At 25.1% G+C, this 21324-nt stretch overlaps 2 protein-coding genes across 3 annotated transcripts; both read right to left on the reverse strand.

The window, feature by feature from the left end:
• Positions 1-2870: 2870 nt before the first annotated feature.
• Positions 2871-15403, reverse strand: LOC112693179 (H(+)/Cl(-) exchange transporter 7-like). Of its 2 annotated transcripts, none has more exons than XM_025568129.1 (16): positions 14972-15403; positions 12487-12685; positions 11516-11628; positions 11291-11434; positions 10123-10300; positions 9917-10048; positions 9682-9841; positions 9447-9585; positions 9227-9320; positions 8064-8161; positions 7798-7968; positions 5139-5351; positions 4902-5063; positions 4125-4208; positions 3120-3200; positions 2871-3023 (listed from the first exon to the last, which is right to left on the reverse strand). In XM_025568129.1, the coding sequence occupies exons 1-16, from the start codon at positions 15068-15070 to the stop codon at positions 2919-2921; spliced, it is 2172 nt and encodes a 723-aa protein (XP_025423914.1). In that variant the 5' UTR covers positions 15071-15403; the 3' UTR covers positions 2871-2918. The 2 variants fall into 2 exon arrangements, with proteins under 2 accessions (XP_025423914.1, XP_025423913.1); XM_025568128.1 differs by having other exon boundaries at positions 8064-8233; positions 14972-15070.
• Positions 15404-16600: 1197 nt separating this feature from the next.
• On the reverse strand, positions 16601-20396 carry LOC112693176 (charged multivesicular body protein 1b). Its single transcript, XM_025568124.1, has 5 exons — positions 20183-20396; positions 19935-20056; positions 19207-19329; positions 16866-17086; positions 16601-16790 (listed from the first exon to the last, which is right to left on the reverse strand). The coding sequence occupies exons 1-5, from the start codon at positions 20196-20198 to the stop codon at positions 16673-16675; spliced, it is 600 nt and encodes a 199-aa protein (XP_025423909.1). The 5' UTR covers positions 20199-20396; the 3' UTR covers positions 16601-16672.
• Between the last annotated feature and the right edge of the window lie 928 nt (positions 20397-21324).

A 21324-nucleotide genomic window follows, 5' to 3' on the forward strand; every position in this document is an offset into this window, starting at 1 on the left:
TTTATTTTAAATATTGTTACACAATTTTTTATAAACAAGTATATAGACAACTAATAAAAATATTAAAAAATGGATTACCTCATGATTAACTACAATACTAAACTAAACGGAAATAACAATAAGTAAATAATATTTTTTTTTTATTTTATTTATTAAATTATATTGTTTCGACATAATTAGGTAGGCATAATAGAGTAATAAGATAATTTATAAACTGTTTTAATTTAGCAAAATGTACTTAAATTATAAGTTGTTTTAATAGGTCAATGTTCTGATGATACCCATGCTGAAGATGATGATGCTGATTCTGGAGGTAGCAAGACATCTTGTGGAAGACGTGACTTTAGTCTTCGGTTTTTGGTTCTTTTCTTAATTTTGAAGTGAAGGGCTCTTTCTGTTGTGTTTTGTTTCAAATGAAATTTTTTTAATTGTTCATTGATCCATGTGGTTAGGTATGGTATTCCATTGTATTTGTGGAGTTGTATGTTTCGCATGTACCGTGGAGCATTAGGAGCTATTCTAAGAAATTTGTTCGTATCGTTTGTAATCTTGTAATTTTTTGTTCGGGATACGACTGCCCATAAATGGCCTTATTATTTATGTGTGTATTAGAAGTGAACATTTAATCTGAAGTGTTGAGCTGTAGTTTATTAGGGGGGGGGGGATAAGATTTTTAATTGTGTGTAGGCTTGGTTTAATTTTTTATTTATATAAATTTTCTATGTTAATTTTTCATCTAGGCAAACTCCGAGATATTTAATTGATTGATATTTATTATTCCATAATATAGGCTGATTTATGATTTTTAATTAAGTTGAATTTGTGTATTTCTTTAGAGTAAATATTTTCGGTTTGCTATTAGTTGGGTTAAGAGCAAGTTTCCATTTTGTAAGCCCGTCTGAAATTAGGGCTAAAGAAATTTGTAGATATATTTATATATATACATATATATGTTACGGGCAAAGTATACAATTTGGGTATTTTATACATTGTCCGAACAGTATATAAAATGCCCTTCGTATATTGGGCAATATAGATAACGGATGATATGATTTAATAAAATATGATAAATCGTAAAACATAGTTAAAATAAAGTCAAATTATCATCTAAAAATTATCTGTAACTAGTTTGTTCTTATCGTATTTTTACAAAGGGGATGTCCGCTTGTCCACATATTATACGTGTGTACGTGACAATATATTATTACTATATTTACTGATTTATAAGTTATACTATACGAAGTTGTAGTGATTATCGTGCAGTCGGCCTTTTACCTATTCTCAAAAATGAACTATTTAGTAACCGTGAACCGTTTGTATAGGTGCAGGTTAATTCATTCATTGTGTACCTAACTACTTATTCGAATATGGAAAAGTTTAATAAAGATTTAAGCAATTTGTTAAAAAAAAAAAAGGTTCAAATACTTCATTTTTTACCAAGTTAAAATTTGATCAATTAATTTTACATAAAAATCAATTAAAAAACAATTCAAAGAAAGAGGAACCAAATGATTATAAACTTTTAAAAAAAATATGACGTGTTAAAAGTTTCTGATGTTAATAAGTTAATTGTACCAGTATCTGAAAACAACGAAATTAAATATTATGTACATAATGAAGAGTTATTTGATGTTATACATAAGGTTCATTTATCGATTGGACTGGTGGACGAAACAGGATGGAACACGTGGTAAATACAAAATATAAAAATATCACTAGAGATATGATTATGCTATACTTAAATAGTTGCGAATCATGTAAAAGAAAAGGAAACTCAGCCAAGAAAGGATTGGTGGTGCAATCAATTATATATACTGAGATGAATTAATCAATAATGTAAATATATGTCATTATTCATTGATTTATCATATCTTATTAAAACATATCATCTGTTATCTATATTGCCCAATATACGAAGGGCATTTTATATACTGTCCGGACAATGTATAAAATGCCCAAATTGTATACTTTGTCCGTAACATATATATGTTTATATATAAATATAATATTACCTGTTTTTACTCTCCGGTATGAGTATATGATATATATTTATATATTATAGTAGATTATAACTAAATAGTATTCATGAACCCTTTAAATATCAAAAGTCTAAATCCAAAAAAAAAAGCATGAAAAGTTGAAAAGTTACAAAATCGAATTAATAAATATAATAGAGGTCAAACTTCAATTGATGAATGTGTATCAACAGTATGTTATTATTTGTCTCTTAGTATAATATTTATTTTAATTATTATATTATATGACTGAAACGAATTAATTTTAAATTAAAGATTGTAATTTTGTTTAATTTTGTAAAAATAAAACTATTAATTTTTTAAATTTTACATGGGTGCAATAATTGTAAATTATTCACATATAACCTAACACTAGATAAAAACTCAGGCCCAGTTTAATTATCACGTTTTTCCACTTGATAAAAACTCGGGTACAGTTGACAATCGCCAGTAATTTAACTTTAAATAAGGGGATGTTTCTAATGGGCCTCTTCTCTCAATCATGCCACTCATGTAAAATTGTTGTATACATTGTTTATCATATTTACTTATTGTTTCTCTATTTAACAAATTGCAAATTTCTTTTAAATAAAAGCCATTAAAAATATTACACAAAACATGAGTTCCAAAAAAAGTTAAAAACAAACCAAAGCTTATGCTAACTACGACCAGCTTACAACAGCATCACTGAATTGTTAAGGGTTAGTATTATTTACTCAATCCATATCAGGCAATTATGCCTAATTTTAAATGAATTGTATTGTTATCTCGTAGTACTCATTACATATTATAAACATATAATTAAATATCGACGACTATAAATCTAACATTATACATACAAAATAATTTCCAATTTTATAAGCAAATTAAACCATTTAAAGTTGTTGTGGAAAAATTATTTATCTAATCCATTTTATTTGATAACTTAAGTTCGTTTACACTAATTTTACCCATATGACTTTTTACTTTATACCGAGCTAAATCTTTTCGCGTGACTATTCCAGCAACCTAAAATATTAAAAACAAAATTATCCTTAACTGCTTACATACTTATTATGCTGTTTATATAAAGTATTAATGTTTTTAAAAGAAAGGTTTTTTTACTTCATTTGAATCATTAATAACAACTATATGTCTTAGTCCCATGGCTCTGAATAATTTAAAAACTCGTGGCATTGACATTGTCTACATAATTAAAATATACAGAACATTAGAACAATATTTTTGGTCGACTTCAATATTATTGAAGCAAAATATGTAAGTATAATTTTTTAAATACGTTTATTTTTATATTTAAATTGAAAATACTTGAAACTACATCAAATATAATAAGGACCAAAACTTATTCTAAGTATTCTAAGAATATTGTTGTATATATCAATACATTATACAATATATTTTCTATAAGCGCTATAATAGATATTTAATTGAATTAAACTAAATAAACCTTGAAGAAGACTCTATAAATTTCAAATTATAAGATAGTTAGAGAATTATTATACTACTATTCTTTTGTGGTGTCTACACATTTTAGATATGATGGTAAACAGATATTGCCATTAAAAAAATAATTATTGTTAATGATATAATTAAATACCAAATAAATATTATGTGCCTATATATATCACTGTCAAATACGTTTCATTAGAATGTTTAGTATTGATTATAAGAAAACTCATTGTGTCAATTAAGATTGGGAATATATTTTTGTGAGTAGGTAGATTTATATTTTAAGAGTCAATTTTTAAACCTGTTAATTTATGAAAATTTAATATTTTAATATGAGTAATAATTAATTTAAAATAAGTAATTTTAGTTATAATGTAATATCGATATATTTATATCATGGTGTAGGTATAAAATATGTATAGCATTATACATTATAAACGAGCATTAATTATAAAATTTTGGTTAAAAATTATTCATATGTTTACATCAGTTTATGTCATATTACAAGTATTTTCAAAATAAATAATATTTAAAAAAGTAAATGCATGTAATATGGAGTATGCAATTATTTAAATTACTGAGGTACTTTGAATTTCGTTGTAACTATAGACGAAAATATCAAAATACAATAGGTACATAAAACAAAAGTTGTATACTCACATGCTGGACAACATATGGAGATGGATTCATATATTTTGATAAATTAATTGTTAATTTAAGGTCATTCTGTATCAATTCAATATCCTATAATGATAATAATGTAATATTTGTTATATTAGTACAAGGTTATAACAATCAACAGGTATCTACTAATGTACTTTATATAAATTCAATAATTTACTAACTACTCATTGTACATTACTCATTGTATATTATGAATTGTCTACACTTTTTAATTAATTCATTTTTTTTAGTAACAATTTTAATGATAATGATGAAAAAATATAAAAAACTAATAATAATATTTTAAGTCCCATGTACTTAATACATGATAGAAATTAATAGAAAATGAGTTTAACTTCTATTAATTTTATATAAGTTAATATTGTATTTTATAGAAATTATCAACAATAATAATTTATGTAATAATTTATGTGCATTGCATACTCGTACAAGTACATTTCTTTTGAAAAATTAATTTATTTAAAACAATATAAAACTGAGAGTTTTTAACATTTCAAATTACAATAGTATAATAAAAACTTTTGTAAGAGAAAATAAATCATAAATTAAAAATAATAAATTTAAATTTGTTTTGGTGTTTATAAAGATTTATATTATTATAATTACTAAGATAAAATAATAACTTGAATAATCTAAATTGATAAGATATAAAAGAATAGTTGTATTAAATATCAATTCAAATTTAAAACAAAACTTGTGTTTAGACAAAATTGTTTAATATAAAAATACCTATAGTTTAAACTAAATACTTACTTCAATACTTGAATACCTAGGATAGTCTTCTCTAAAAATATCCACTGTCACTGAGTCCCAATAATTAGTCAGAGGCCTATCAAATATTTTCTTTTGCAAAAGAACTATTAGCTGAGATCGTAATATTAAACCACGTAGATAGCATTTTTCATAATTGTTCCCCTAGATTTATTAAGTAAATTGAAATATTAATGTGAACCAAATAATCTATAATATAACAGTTAATCAGTAACCTACTAATTCATTATTTTGAACATATTCAATCACAGGAAAACCATTGTGTGTATATGTTTTTAATATTTTTACAATGTTCTCGACAGATTCTATCATCTTAAATGTAATAACTGGATGCGTCATAAAATGTTTGGCGTAAGTATTAGAAGATAATGGTGGTGGATCCCAAGCTAATAATGGCATACCACTCATCTGGATCTGTGACTCATATATGCTCTAGAAATATTAATAACTTTTGATATAAATATTTCTATTTTATAATATATTTTATACTACCAATTTAAATAATCTACCAATTTATTATACTTCACGAATAATGAATCTCAAAATTAAATTTAAATTATATAGACAATGAGTATTGGGACTGATGAGTAATTTAACTGGCTAATCAATGATATACCATGCACCCATAAATTATTTAAAATGTCAAGAGTGAAATTAACTAAGAATTAATTTATTATCTTTAAGATACAATTCGTTTGAATCTAGAAAATACAAATAAATAGTACGGTACTGAGTACTGTAGTAAAAAACACTCCCGTCAAGTAAAATCCTTCAGTATTCCGTTTCAAAATTGTTACAACTTAAAAAATAATTTATTCAATATTATACTATGTACAAACATTAAAATAATATTTTACACTTTTAATTATTCCATAAAAATATCATAAAATAAATTAAAATTATGTATCTAACAATGAAACACTTTTTAAATTCTCCTCGTCCCTCCATCCAGACAAAATTCATAAATAAAAGTAATTTTTTGTTTATAAGTACCATCGATTTAATTTAAGTACGATTATCTATGACCATAATACTAACACAGATATTATTAAAATAGATATTCTTATTTAATATCAGGCATCATTTTTTTTATAATCTATGGTACTAATGTATATTTAGTAAAATAATATTTTGATATTATAATAAGTTAGTTGTTAATGAGTAGGCTTAAGGACTTATAGCTCTAAAAAATACACAAATATGCATGCAAATATGCTTCTAAAATCGTTAAAATATGCATTATAATATGCATTTATATGCATTGGAAAAAAAAAAAGTGACCAGATAGTAAACAAAATAAAATGTGTCCATCGGATTTAAATATATTTTTAAACTCCAAAACAAAACTTTGTAGTCGGCTACTCGTAAGGATGATACCGTATCAGCTCCGGGTCGCTATTCCTTGCCGTCCGATGAATGGCCGTATTGCGTCCGGTTTCGATAACGAATTTTTTGATAGCTAGTTAATCACATATATAAAGGTATATGAAATTAAAAATTAATATTCCCCTGGAAATGTGGGTTCATATGTCAGTACTTAACCTGTACTAGACGATCGCCCCACGAACTGCTGCGAATCTTTCCACGCAAAATGTAATGCTGAGTTCACGTCTGCTCATATTAACATTTTAAATTTCATGGATATTTTGAAGCAGATACAGGCTAATACGTATATAAAGCTCCGCAGCATGAATATTAGAAAAAAACTAACAACCAGCAAAAGATTTGTTGTGTTATTCAGAAATGTATTGATCAATTTAAATAAGAAGAAATTACCAGAGCGAAATACGTAAAAAAGTTTCCTTTAAGTTTAAACCACAATTTTTTTAATTTTTTACCTTACTTAAGTTAACATTATTTTTAAAATTCAAAAAAAAATAAATCAACACAATTTTTTTAAGTCTATTAAACTCTTTTTTAAAAGAACATTATTTTTTTATTTTAAACGCCAACAACATTTTTAACCATGCCTACTGAGAATTTCTTCTCACCATAGCCAATCCTCAGCCTATAAATGGGAAAGATAATGTTGTTGATTGGGAGCCGATACGTCCATACCACTGGCATCGGATCGGAGCCGACACGGCCACCTTCAAATGAAAGGAGGGAGCTGAAACGGACAAACAGGATCCGATGCGGATACTTCCACTCGTAAACTGTTGTATTTTTGGCATAACACAATGTTACAAGTTATCGCATACAACGTTTTACGTATGATTCAACGTTGTGTGGTTGCGAGACGCAAAAACAACGACGGATAATAATTGACTGAACTGAACACTAAAAAAATAATCTATTATTCTATTATTTCGACTATTATTATTATTATTATTATTACTATTACTATCTTTATCGAAATTCAGTCAATATCCAGCGGGTTGTACGATCGATACGGGTTTATAGTATTATTTATACTAACACAAAAATTATAACAACATATGAGAGGTAGTTTGCAGATAGCATGTTTCTGAAAGTATTAAGTCCTCTTAGTACATTTTTTTTTCGATCGGTTGAAATATATATATATAATTATATGTATCAATAGTTTTTAATTTTAAGTAATAAAATTTAAGAAATTTGTCAAAATATGCAAAATAAGCATAATAATGTTAAAATAAGCATTCTCCTGCAAAATCTATCAAATATGCAAAAATATGCACATTCAAATTTTAGATCTGATATCATGGCACCAAGAAATGAATTTATTTCGCACTCTGCTATATTTAACAATAATAAAAAAAAGTATGCAAATGCTCGAAGTCCCTAAGCCTAGTAATGAGTCATCAACATTACAGTATTCATTATAAACTGCTAAAACTTAAATGATTTAAAATTAAAACGATTAAAAACTATTAAATTTTTTATGTTTTTCACTTACTTCAGAAAAAAAATCGCCAACCCACTTAGCCGTCATTAAACAAATCATAAGAGGTAACCCAAATGTTATACTTCCAGTTGCTTCTACTAATATAATTGTCAAACTAATTGTCATTCTTGTAATTCCACCTAATTGTGACGCAGCACCAATTAATGAATATATACCTATATTCTGGAATAATTAAAACGTACAAAGTTATTTCATTATTTTATAAGTAAAAGTCATGTATTAAATACTTATTATACTATACAAATTTAATATCATACTGTATTTGGAAAAATATTAAGTACTCCGAGACCAACAAGACGTCCCCATGCAGCTCCAGTGCACAACCCAGGTATTAAAACACCGCCACTAAAATCCACTCCATATGTCAATAATGTTAATAAATAGGCGGAAACACAAAAATAAACTATGGTAGTTATATTAAAAACATCTAAAATAAAAAAAATATTAATATTATAAAAATAAACTACTAAAAAAACTGCAATAGTACTTAGATATTTTTTATATATTATTTTGAGTATGAAATAAATAATAACTTATACCTAATTATTCTTATTGATATTATGATCATCAGGGCCGTCGCTAAATTTAGTGGAGCCTGGAGCAACTTAAATCATAGAGCTTATACAGTGGGAAACCAGGGGCGGTTATGGGGTAAAAATAAAAAGCAATGGATTTTGTGGCCACCAAAAGTTTGGGACCTGGGCAGCGCCTTATTTATGCAAGGATATTGTGGGTATTTGTCCAGGCCCCATGAGGATCAAGGGCTTATCTAAAAAAACAAAAAAAGGCTAGATATTTTTATTTTTTTTTAAATTATGAAGATTTTGTAAAAATGTACCTACATTTTAATATCGTTTGATTAACTATTAAGTATTGACTGGTTATTATATTTACTAATTATAACTTAATTTAAAATTCATAAAAATAGACGAACTTTTTCTTCTTGTCTCGAGCTTAAAAAATTCTAAATTAGGCTCTGGGCCTGGGGAAAAATATTCCCAATGCCCCTCTCTCTCACGACGGTCCTGCTAATTATTAATAAATATTATAAATTTATTATTGAGATTTAAAAAAATACAATAATAAGTAATGATTTGACAGGGTAGACAAAAAACCAAATCAAGTAACTTTTTTTTTACTATTTTCTTGTTTTAAACTAGATAAATTAACCAATAGATATACTATTTATAAATTACGTCAATCAATTAGATTTTTGTTTGAAGAATCATAAAATATCAATCCTAAAAAATATTTATATTTTAATCTTTCCATTTTCCTTTGTATAATTAATCAAATTCTAATGCGAATTTTTATTTATTATTTAATTAATTTAATAAATTAAATAAATTCATCAACAGCCAAAATTAGAACATACACTAAGATAAAAATTTCAAAAATTTCAAAGGAGGAACAATATTACCTGGAGGATCATGAAATAGTGACCGAACTGCCCCCTCTAAAAGCTGAAACCATAAAGCAGCCATAACGTTAAATTCACCATCTTTACATTCAAACTAATACAAATTAAACATAAAATTTGATTGACTATATTATAAAAGATGAGCAATATAAAATGAGTTTTATAAATGTCGTATAAATTTTAATTTTACCATAATATTTATTATAATTGTTATTTATACCTGAATGGGATATTCTGTTGGATCAATACCCAATTTTTTACAATCATTAGTCCATAAGATAAGTAAAAAACTTGTTGTTACTGTTGCTGAACATATGATTAAAACTTCTAAAACTTTTTTCCAATTTGTATCAACGTATCTATAGAACATTAAAATCAAAAATTATTATATTTTATAAAATTATGTGTAATCTTCAATTCTGAATTAAAATTGCAAATAATATTATAATTAATACCTTTTTCTAAATTTAACCAATTTTAAATTTAAATGACAAAATAATGCTCCTGTTAATCCACCTAATATACCCATAAAAATGAAAATGGGAATGTCTAATATATGATATGACAAATCATCAAACTTTCCGAAATTTAACAAACCCCTATAAGTCAGATCACCTGTAACATAAAGTATTTATAAGATAGTATTTACTTCATTTTTTCAAATAATAGAAAATTAACTGTCGACTTAACCTGGATGGCCATGATAAGCACTTAAAACAGAATATAGCGTAAACATCGAGATCATTGACCCGAAAAATATACGCCACGTTAGTGCCTGGTTCCAAAAACTAGCACCCTCTTCCAAACTGAACAACAAACCTCCTAATAATTAATGATATTTCATTGTATGAATTTGCAAGTACTTAGAATACAATAGTATTTGTCAAATGACGTACCAACTGGAGCACCAAAAGCAGCAGCTATTCCGGCTGCAGCTCCGCCAGATACAAAATCTCTTTTTTCATGATCTTCTCTAAAAAAATTCAAAGCACCCAAATCTTTATTGAATGTTGTACTTTTTCCCTGGGAAATACCAGCTGCTATAATAGCTCCCGCGTGAATCATTGGACCCTCCTAAACAAATTGATTAAATAATAATATAACAAGTTTATATAATGTACATCTATATATTATCTGTGATCTGTGATGTATATAAGTTTTAATTTCGGAGGGGACCGATTGTGTATTTAATTTTTGGGGGGGAAGGAAAAGAGGAAGCACACTGTTACGAAAAAAAATTACTTTAACACTATAAGACTTCTCGACTGTCTTTACACCATCAGAGAAATAAGAAACTCAATTTTTTTAATGATTTATAATTTTTTAAAAGTATAAAAACTACATTGTAATAAACAATTTTTTTATTAGAGTCACTTAAAATTCACCTTATATTTTCTTAAGAGATTAAATATATTTTATAAATACAAAATTTTAAATTATCGCATAAGCAACATTCTCAGTGTCGCGACAAATTTTCGGAAACCCCCAGCATTAAGACATATCCATGTTAAAAATAATAATCTTTAACAATGGCGTTCTTGCTGTAATGTGGAACGAAAGCAAATTAAAAAAAAAAAAAAAAGGTGTTTTTCATTTCCCCCGGGAGGGGGGGGGTAAATTTGAATTTCGGTGAGGTTCTGATTCCCACTATTCAAAGGGCTTCGGTTCCAAAACCGGTTCTTTTCGGTACGGTTCCAATCCATGTCTATGATTTTTGAATAACAACAAAGTTTAATAAAAAACCGAAATGAATTGGTTTTTTATCTTAAATTACAATCTTTGCACAATTCTTCTAGAGTAGAGTAATAAACGCTCTACTAGTAAGTAGTGATAAAAGTAATACGAGTAGGTATCTCGAACGATCGTGAGCACTATATATAGTGTTATATAATATATTATATTGTTTAAACAAATATGTACGTGTCTATATACATACATATTTATTTAACTAAAAACAACATTTGCGGAAATTATTGAGTTAAATAATAAATACTAAATCAGAATTTTTCCCAGAAATTATAAATTAAATCTTATTTTATATTATAAACTAAATAATAAACTTACTTTACCACCCCACAAGCCACCTAATATCGCAGAAATAACACCAATAACTTTGACAATTAACGTCTTCAATCTAATCAATCTTGGTACTTTGATTCCGTTTAAAAAACATTTCACCGCAGGAATACCAGAACCTTTTGCCATAGGCTGTACATATAATAAACAAACAGTAATTTAATTATTACCATAGTATATTATAGAGTATATAATATAATGCATTGTACTCACTTCAACATAAACTATGAGGTACGATCCAATTACTGAAGGAACAGAATTAAGTATAAGTGCTACCAAATACGGTTTAAGCATGCCATTATTTTGTAGTGTACTCTCATCAAAATCTAAATTATTTAATGTTAAGAATTGCATACCAATACATTTTACTACATAGGTTCATGGTAAACCAGCTATTAAGTATTTGCGATAAACCATGGACAAAAAAAAATTAAAATACTAGCTTATGGTAATATATAGGTAGCTGTAAACGGCATTTTGTGTTTGAAATTAAAATCTGTATTAAGATCAATGTATTTTGTTTCTCATGATTTTAACATTTAAATATTTATGCATTTTGTTCATCATTACGGTGGAATTCCAGTGGCTGATTAATCTTTAGTTAAACCAATCTAAATTATTATATCTCATTAAGACTTTTACGTCTGAAATTTATTTTATTTTCAGGTTTTAATATTTATCTTGTATCCTAGAATGTACCAGTTACTAATAGGATTAATCATAACTCGGGCTTTTACTATAATATAAGGTAATATATATATATATCAGATTAATACTTATTAAACTGATTTTGTGTTAAACTGGTGAAATCAAGATTGAGTACAGAATAAATGATGTGACATGGTTAAAATAGTTGAGTGAATGTAAATATGTGAAAATATTTGAAATTAAGTGAATATGTAAATATGTATGAAGACAATGAAATTAATATTTTCTGAAACGCACAAACAAAATTTTTGTAAAAATAACTTAAATTTATTATAAACAGCATAATTTAAACTTTTTAACTTTAAAGGTGCATCACTATCCTGAATACGATATAGCATATAAAAGTACAGTATAGATCTCTGCACTCCGCTGTAGTAGTTATTTCAATAATAATTATTAACTAACATTATTATTATACATGAATAATTTATTTTAACAGTAAGTATACCTAATTAGTTATTTTAAATAAAGGATACATTTTTTGATTATATTGAACTTAAAATTTGTTCCTACTTCAATGCCAATGTAAATGATTATTCCAACACAAGCAACTATAACTCCTATCCAAAAAAATGTCATCCATCTAGAAAAATCTTTTTGTACGACATATCTATATCCTTTATTTTCTTCTTCTTTGCAGTATAATTCATTTTCAATTACTTCATAATCTAAACTCTTGAAATATACAAAACAAAAATAAATATAATAAAACATGACTTTTCTACGAGGAATATTTAATCAAACAATTTTTTTAAAATAGTTTAACTTGAACTAAGACATTTTTACAAAAAAAACATTTAAAATAAAAATAATTTCATTCCTTATAACTTTCATTAAGATGCTAGTAGAGTGACCATAATTCATATTTAGAGAGAAAAAATAGGATGAACATATTTGGCCAAACTTTGAAAAACCTTATAACCAATTATCTTAACAATTTGCAAATATTTTGACATGTTAATTTTATAGTTAAAAATTTGTACTATTTTGAATTAATTTAATTTATTATTTTTGTGTATCAATAAACAATTCGTCATTGCATTAATTTTAGTTCTTGTGATTTTAGACTTTGACACCGACACTGGTTTGCTCATAATTTTCATAATTTCCCTCTAATCATTGGCTACAAACATTTTATGCATAATATTGGTTATTTTTTAAATATTTTTATAATATTTATACTCATAAAATTTACACAATTTAGTATAATAAGCATTAAGGATATTTAAATTTACAATAACGTACGGATTTGGATGTAGAAGCCCATATTTTTTGTTTACATAGTTTCAAATATTCTACTATAAAGTTTTCAAAATATTATTATTTATATAAATTTTCCATTAACACGATTTTTTAAGAAATAGTTGTATAAGAATATGGAAAAAGTAATAGTTTATATATTAAATAAAAAACGTGGCGTTCTAAATTTCTCTGGAACTAAGTGATGCTTAAAATATTTCATTTTTAAATAATCTCATTTTCAACAAAATTTTTAATAAATGGTTACCACTCATTATAGTTTGAATTTTGAAGTTTTTAAAATATTTTCCTGAAAAATGAATACCTACCTATTTTGTAAAACCTTTATGAGCACGAAAAGAAAACTAATTATTAATTATTTTTATTTTTGTAATAAAATAAATTTATTAGAAAAAAAATAAAATTAGTTTAGTATAAATCTAAAAATAATTATGATACCTTTTCAATAATACATTTATTAGATAAAAAATGATGAAACTAACAAAAGTACATCATTATTAAATAGGATAAACATCTGTGCAAAATAGGTACCTACCTAATAATTCTATGTAGGCTTTATTTAATACATTATGTTTGTTTTGTTAAATTCTGGAAAAAAAGGAATATACGCTATGGCATATATTGTTTAATTAAAAATTATAATTTTATATGTCTAATATAACTAACTACCTATACTTAATAGTATCTATAAATGTAATTTATGAAATTTAACATAATACCTGTATGCCATCTGGCCATATTATGGCCACTATAGTTTTATGGCCTAATTTAATTCAATGTTTATTTAAATTGATTATACTAAAGCGATAAATACATGTATGGATAGCACATAATGAATAATAAAACTAGTGCTATACACTTTGGCATCATAAAAATTGACAATGACCCGGAGTTTCGGCTTTTTTATTTGATATGAACCATAAAAACGCTTTTATGTGAACCGATGAGCTTTTGAAAATTGTTTTATTTATAGAATAAATAAGTAGTTATATACTATGTAGATACACAATATATACCTTTGAAAATAATCAACTAAATTTAATTCACTTTGAATTTAATATAAATATTATAACCATTATAAGTCAAATGATGTGTTTTTTAGTTTTTTACAGTTCTTTCAATGAATATTATAAAAATATGCTCCATTTCTCTTATTCCTCATTACATTTGTATGTATTGTAATTCCTATACAAAAATAATATTCTATTCAGATAGTAGATGTATCATCTTACATAATAAAGTGTTTATTGTAGTTATAAGGAATTGTTATAAATAATAAATATTTTTAACTTAATAAAAATAAGTATTAAGTATTTATGAATAATAAAAATATAATAAAGAAATTAGGATAGAATAATGAATTTAAATTATTTAGGAAGTACTTCAGTATTACTTTGTAATGCATGCAATTTGAAACTGGGTACACAATGTATATTTTTAATTGCATCTATAAATAGCTTTATACACTATAACAATAGATTTAATATATATTATTATGTTTTTATTTTATATAATCTTCACTACCAGTGAAGGTCATCTATTTTGAAAACAAATTCAAATCAAATTCTAATTTTAAGTTTTAAAATTTAAATAAATATTATTTTTTCTATAAACAAATAATACACAGAAAACATTAATTTACTTTATCAATCTAATATAGTATAGTTATGGTGGTTTATCTCATATATTAAAATAATTTACCTCATATTTTGTAGAAAGGTAATCTAAAGATCCAATTGGCACATTATCTTCACTGACATTAGTTGATTCATATCCTTCAAATTCTACTGAGTGATACATTATTTTTATGGATAGACATTTAATTACATAAAGTAGATGTATTTATTAAGATTTATAAACACAGAGTGAGAACTTAGGAGTGACTAAATATTTTTGCCTTTTATTCCTAACCAATATTAAGTATATTAACCCAATAAGTAATAACACTCAAGAAATACCAACAATATATTAGGTATAATTATTAACAAATGTATACACAGTGTTTCAAAGTGCTAGTTATTTTCTTCTTTAAGTTTATGACAAATTTAATCCATCTATTTTCTGCCACTTGAAAAATATCAAACATTGGGTACATTAAATCAAACATCTACTATATAATACATTATTAAATTTTTAAGGTAATAAAACATGTATAAAGATAATAGTTTATTACTCAAGGTAGTTTTAAATCTTCTTAAGAAAAAAAAAAATCAAATATTTTACATTAGGAATTATGTTTGAAAAAAACCAACCTATGGTTTTGAAATATTTACTCGTCCAATAAAATTTATTAATATTTCTACAAAATAGTATATATTATCACAAGTAGGTATTATTTCTTTCAAGTTTAATTTTCTAGCATATAACTATAAAAATAACATACTTACAATTTATACAACAAATAATTAAATTATTAACAAATGAGTTTACTGTTTTTGAATTTTAGTAACTATTTATTGTCTACATAATTGTACAATTTGAGTATAAATGACAAAACAAATAGTATACCTATAACAATTGAATTAAGATATAAGAATAAATAATCCTAATAAGATATGACTTGAAAATCCATTTAAGGATATAATTCCATACACTTGATTTTTAGTGTTTTTAGGTTCCTAGTACCCTAGTAATAGGTTCCTACTAACCATGACTTCAATGGAATATTAAGTAAAATGTATACCAAGTTTTAATAAATGATTCAATAAAAAAAAACAATTATTATCTAATCTATATTTAAATATTTACCTTTAATATAAAATATATATAGATTCTAATTGATAATGGATAATAATTGAAACTTAAAGATCAAAATCAACCATATTTGGAATAAAATATTTTTTCTTCAATTTACAAAATGATTATTTATTGGTTCTATAAAAATAGAATAAGCTAATACATTGTAATCAATAAATATATTTTATGTTTCAAAAAACCTAAATAATCAAATAAAATATTGAGTTTAAACTATGAAATCTTATAATTGATTAATAGTTTTTAATCGATTATAATATAATATTGCTTTTATACACTATTAAATTAATAATAACCATATACTGTATTAACGTGTATGCTTTATATATATATATACATAATGCATAATATATATTAAATAAACTGAAATATAGATATAAATTAACTATTTTAATAAACATTTTAATACCAATATTTTATTGAAAATAATGCAAATATCATTTTTCACAGGCATAAAATGGAGTGTTGGTTGTTCCAAATATAATATATAATGAATGAAAATATAAAATATTCTTAATGAATAATAATAATATTATGAATATTTTTTTTAAATTCCTTAAATTTGCAATTTAAGAATTTTAAAATCACCAATAAAAGTGTTAAAATTAGAACTAGCATAATAATAATTTGTCCGGGTATTTTTCTCTTTTATTCAGCTTGTCTAAGACGAGCTAAGCGCTGTGTAAGCTCATCTTGTTCTGTCGTAGTAGAAGACAGAGAACTGAGACTTTGAGGATTGGTAGGTAGTTCTAATTTCAATTCCAAACTAAAAAAAAAAAGAGAAGCAATAAGATAAGGTATAAGAATTTATTTAAAATATTGAGGTAAAAAATATAAATACCCGGCTTCATCAGCTACTTGTTGCAACAAATTTTCAACATCACCTTGAGGTACAGCTGTGGTTGTACTCTGAGACATAGTATTATCCATATAAGAACTTTGCACATCCAAATCTTCAAATTGATTCTCAAATTTATCCATTAAAGATGATATTTTTTCCAGATTCATAGACTTCATTGCAGCATCCATTGCTTTTACTACACCTCCCATACTTTGAGTTACCTTAAAATTTAATATACATAAGAGATCAAAAAATTCTATATTTAGTTTTTTATTTATTAATACATACTCTGTAAAAAAAAAAACAATTCTATAGTGTCAGTATATATTTCAAAATATTTAAAGTAATTCTATATTTAGAGAATTTTGCACTATATTGACTAATAATAATTAATACAATTTGTGAATGAAAAATAATAAATTAAATTTTCCATTCATTTTTAGATAAACAAATAAATTAAAATAAATATAAAAGTAAGATAATTTTCATTGAACAAAATACTTAAGTTTTAAAACCTAATGGTTTGAAAATAAATAAATTTGACTAACATTAAAAATAAAATAATTTTTTTTCAAATATGATTTTGAAGAATCGCAAAAAGTAAAAATAAAATCAATTGTTTTAATTTTTAGTACATTCTATTTTTGAAATTGTAGACATAAAATATATAATACTTATGATAATATCATGATTTGTGACCTAATATTTGTAGAAGTATATTTTATTACTATTTGGAATACTACCACACAATCCTTATTAGTCATCTAAATCAAATTTATTATGATCGCAGGCATATATATATATTAAGGTGAATGACATTTGGTGAATGTTGACATTCATTGAAATTTCTGGTGATTGTCATTTTCATTTCAGATGAAGACATTCACTGGTGAATGTTGACATGCACTATCTGATTTTGGTGAATGTTGGCATTTTTTAAAAAATTATGAATAATGATGAAATAATTTTTACAAACTAATACAGCACTCAAAAGGTTAATAAATTAACCATAAATTGTTGCCTCCATATGAACAGGTCAGCTCTGATTGTAGATGAGGTATCAACATGGAAATCTTGGGTATATATTTTAGCAGCTTTAATAATATTTTCATCGTCATACATATTTAAATTGGCCAGAATAAGTCCTTCAAGTGGCATAACATCAATAAGCCTTTGATTAAAACGAGCATCCATTGATTTTATTAAATAGTCAAGATACACTATACATATAAACACGGCCCATGGAGGGCTATAGCCCCCTTAGCCCCCCCTTGGCTATGCCACTGCACTATACAATTATTATATGTTTCTACCTCAACATAGTTCGCCCTTCAGCTATTGTATAAACAAATGTCATATCTATAAACATTCACAATTTTTACGTATGACACGATACACCACACACCAATTGTTGAATGTCTATATTCTAAATTTAAGTAAAAATTTCTAACATTCACCAAAACTCAATATTTTATCGATTATCGATGTGAATGTTGACATTCACCGGTAGTTGTTGGTAAATTTTTAATATTCATTCAAAATGTTGACATTCACTAAATGTCATCATTCACTTAATGTAGTATATAATATAATTATGTCTTAAAACACTTCAACGTATTATTCAAGTCAAACATTTGTCATTAAATATTTTAAATGAAGTATAAAATATACAATAGTCATGATCTAATTGATTATAATTTTATATAAAACATAAATTAATTAATATTTATTAACAGTTATTATATTATAGATGTTCAGCAACTAAATGAGACTTTTGTGGGGATATTCTTTTTTTTAAGGAATTATAACTGCATCAAAAATTGCATACATATTTTGTTAGATCAGAAAATGGATAAAAAAGGTATGTTTGGCTATGAGCGGCTATAAGTGTTTGACTACAAAATGTTATAATGAAAAACTTAGTATGATTTCAAACCATCGGTTTTTTAAATATTATATATTTTAATATACATTTTATTGGCCTTGGATTTTTAATGTAACAAATAAGGATTCATTAAAACATTTAAGATTTTAAAACAATATTTATCTATAATACTTATATAAAAATTCCTTACAATTTTTTATTTTAAATGATTAATTTAGATACTTTTAAGTAATTTCAATAATTTAAGTGATAAAAAATAAATAAATAATTTACTGACAAAATGTACTTATAGTACACAGTAGTATACAGTTCTCATAAATTTATAAATACTTCAAAAGAGTCTATTAAATTTTAAGTAGTTTACTATTTATTATAATTTATTAAGATTTAAAAGTTAAATAAAATACTAATTTGACAAATTGCAATTAATGATAAAAATGTATGTTGTAAGCTAACCTTTCTTGTAGTAAGAGCACCTTGAACTCTTGATGCAACTGCATCCACTCTAGCACTCATACGTAAATAATTAAGCGACTGGCTTTTTTGTCTTATAGCATTTTCAGCATGAATACGAGCAACCTAAAAATAAATATAAAATACTATAATTTAAAAACAAAATTATTTATTATATAAAGTTTTGGTACCTAGTTGTTATAATTTAAGAAATTTTAAAAATTATTAAGAAATTAAAATGTAATAATTCTTAAGCATAAAATATTATGTTGTATTTTAACATAAATTGACTCTACTATTAGTAAATAATTCAAATGCACTGTAAAAAATGTTTATTATTAAAGTAAATTTTTAGAAATATAATATATTTAATTAATTAAAATACATTTCGAATTCATAAAAAGTTAAGTTTACATGAAAGGGAAATTACAAGAAAATATTAATAATTCAATGATTTTTTAGAGAATTTATAAGGTCTAGGAATTAAGATTTATTGGAACTATCAAAATTATAGCATCAGCACCTCAAGTTAAAATTAGTTTTTAAAATGTGATACATAACACATTAGTTCGTGCAGTTTCATAATTTTATATGGTTTTGTCTAAAATAATTTAAGTAAGTCTGAGCATAATAAACAAAACCAATATATTAGTTATAACCCAATAAAGCGGTTTATTTATTTTGAATCTATTGTTTTGCATTTAAATACAAACTGCATAATAAATATTTACCTCCATATTGCCCTTTTGTATAGCTTTCTTTGTTTTTAATTTTTCAGCCTTTTCTTCTTTTTCGCATTTCTTTGAGTTTCTTTCCAGTTCTTTGACAGCAAACTTCAAATTAAATAAATGATCTACAAAACTCATTAAGGGTAAATAATTTTCAATAAAATTAGTTTTAACCAAACACAAATCGTGAAACAATAAACACGTATGCTAAAAAATAATAGTGTTGCTACGATTTCTTTTTAAAAGGATACTTTCCATTGATGACATGTCAAAGACGAAAATAAAGTATTATTCGCTTATTGGCTACAGTAATGAATCGAAATGTAGAATAATTCTTCTGTAAATCTTAACTTTGACAGAAAAAGCGGAAGAGTAAAAAATATTTCTAGCCCTGTGGAGAATAATTAGTTAAAACACAATATACAAAAACAAAATTATACTGATAACATTCAACGATGACATCAGAATAATATCCTATCAGCAGCTGGCTATTTTCGCCTTTGTGGTGATACCATAGAAAAGAGATTAGATTGGGTGATACCATCAGAGTGGGATGTGTAAAAATTATCTGTTACCCAACGGATGATGCAACGGCCTCGTTGAATCAACAGCTGGTTAGATAGTATAAAGTTGGAATATATATTGTCGCGTCCTGCGTAGTCACATAATAAAATACATCACAAGGAGGTTACCGTGAACATCATAAACCAAAACTGTGGATAAGTTAAGCGGCCCATACACGTTCAATATTATTGAAAAAATATTGACGAACATTGACGATGACCATCAAAGTATCAATATTATTGAAAAACTATTAAACATAATATCATAATCAAATTACCAAGTCCGTTATAAAATAGTAAATCAGATTTAAATTTGCTTTAAACAATTTATTCATTTTAATTATAAACAATTATGTCTGATAATTTAGACAATACTATAATAGCTCTTGCTCTAGCTATTTCTTTTCTTGATAAAAGGAAGAAAAAACGGAAACAGAGGTTTTGGGCTAATGAGAGATTGCAAAAGCGAAATAAATATAATTGTGAAAATCTGTTATCTGAGCTACGGTTAAACCAACCTGAAGATTATTGAATATTTATTAAGAATGAACAAGTCAGGCTATGATGAACTTTTAACTTAAGTCACTCCATTAATAAAAAAAACAAAATACAATAATGCGAGAATCGATTTCAGCCAGCCAAGACTTTCCTTGACTCCGCGTTACTTAGCCACTGGTAACACATTTGAAGATCTCAAATTTACTTTATTAATTTATTTTTAATTTGTTCAATATTATTGATCAATCCTTCAATACTGCCAATACACGATCAATATTATTGAAAATATCAAATATTAATCAATATTATTGACCGTGTATGGGCCGTTTTAG

The sequence above is a fragment of the Sipha flava genome, unplaced genomic scaffold (genome assembly GCF_003268045.1).
Source record: "Sipha flava isolate LNK unplaced genomic scaffold, YSA_version1 81_pilon_pilon, whole genome shotgun sequence".
Taxonomy (NCBI): Eukaryota; Metazoa; Arthropoda; class Insecta; order Hemiptera; family Aphididae; genus Sipha; species Sipha flava.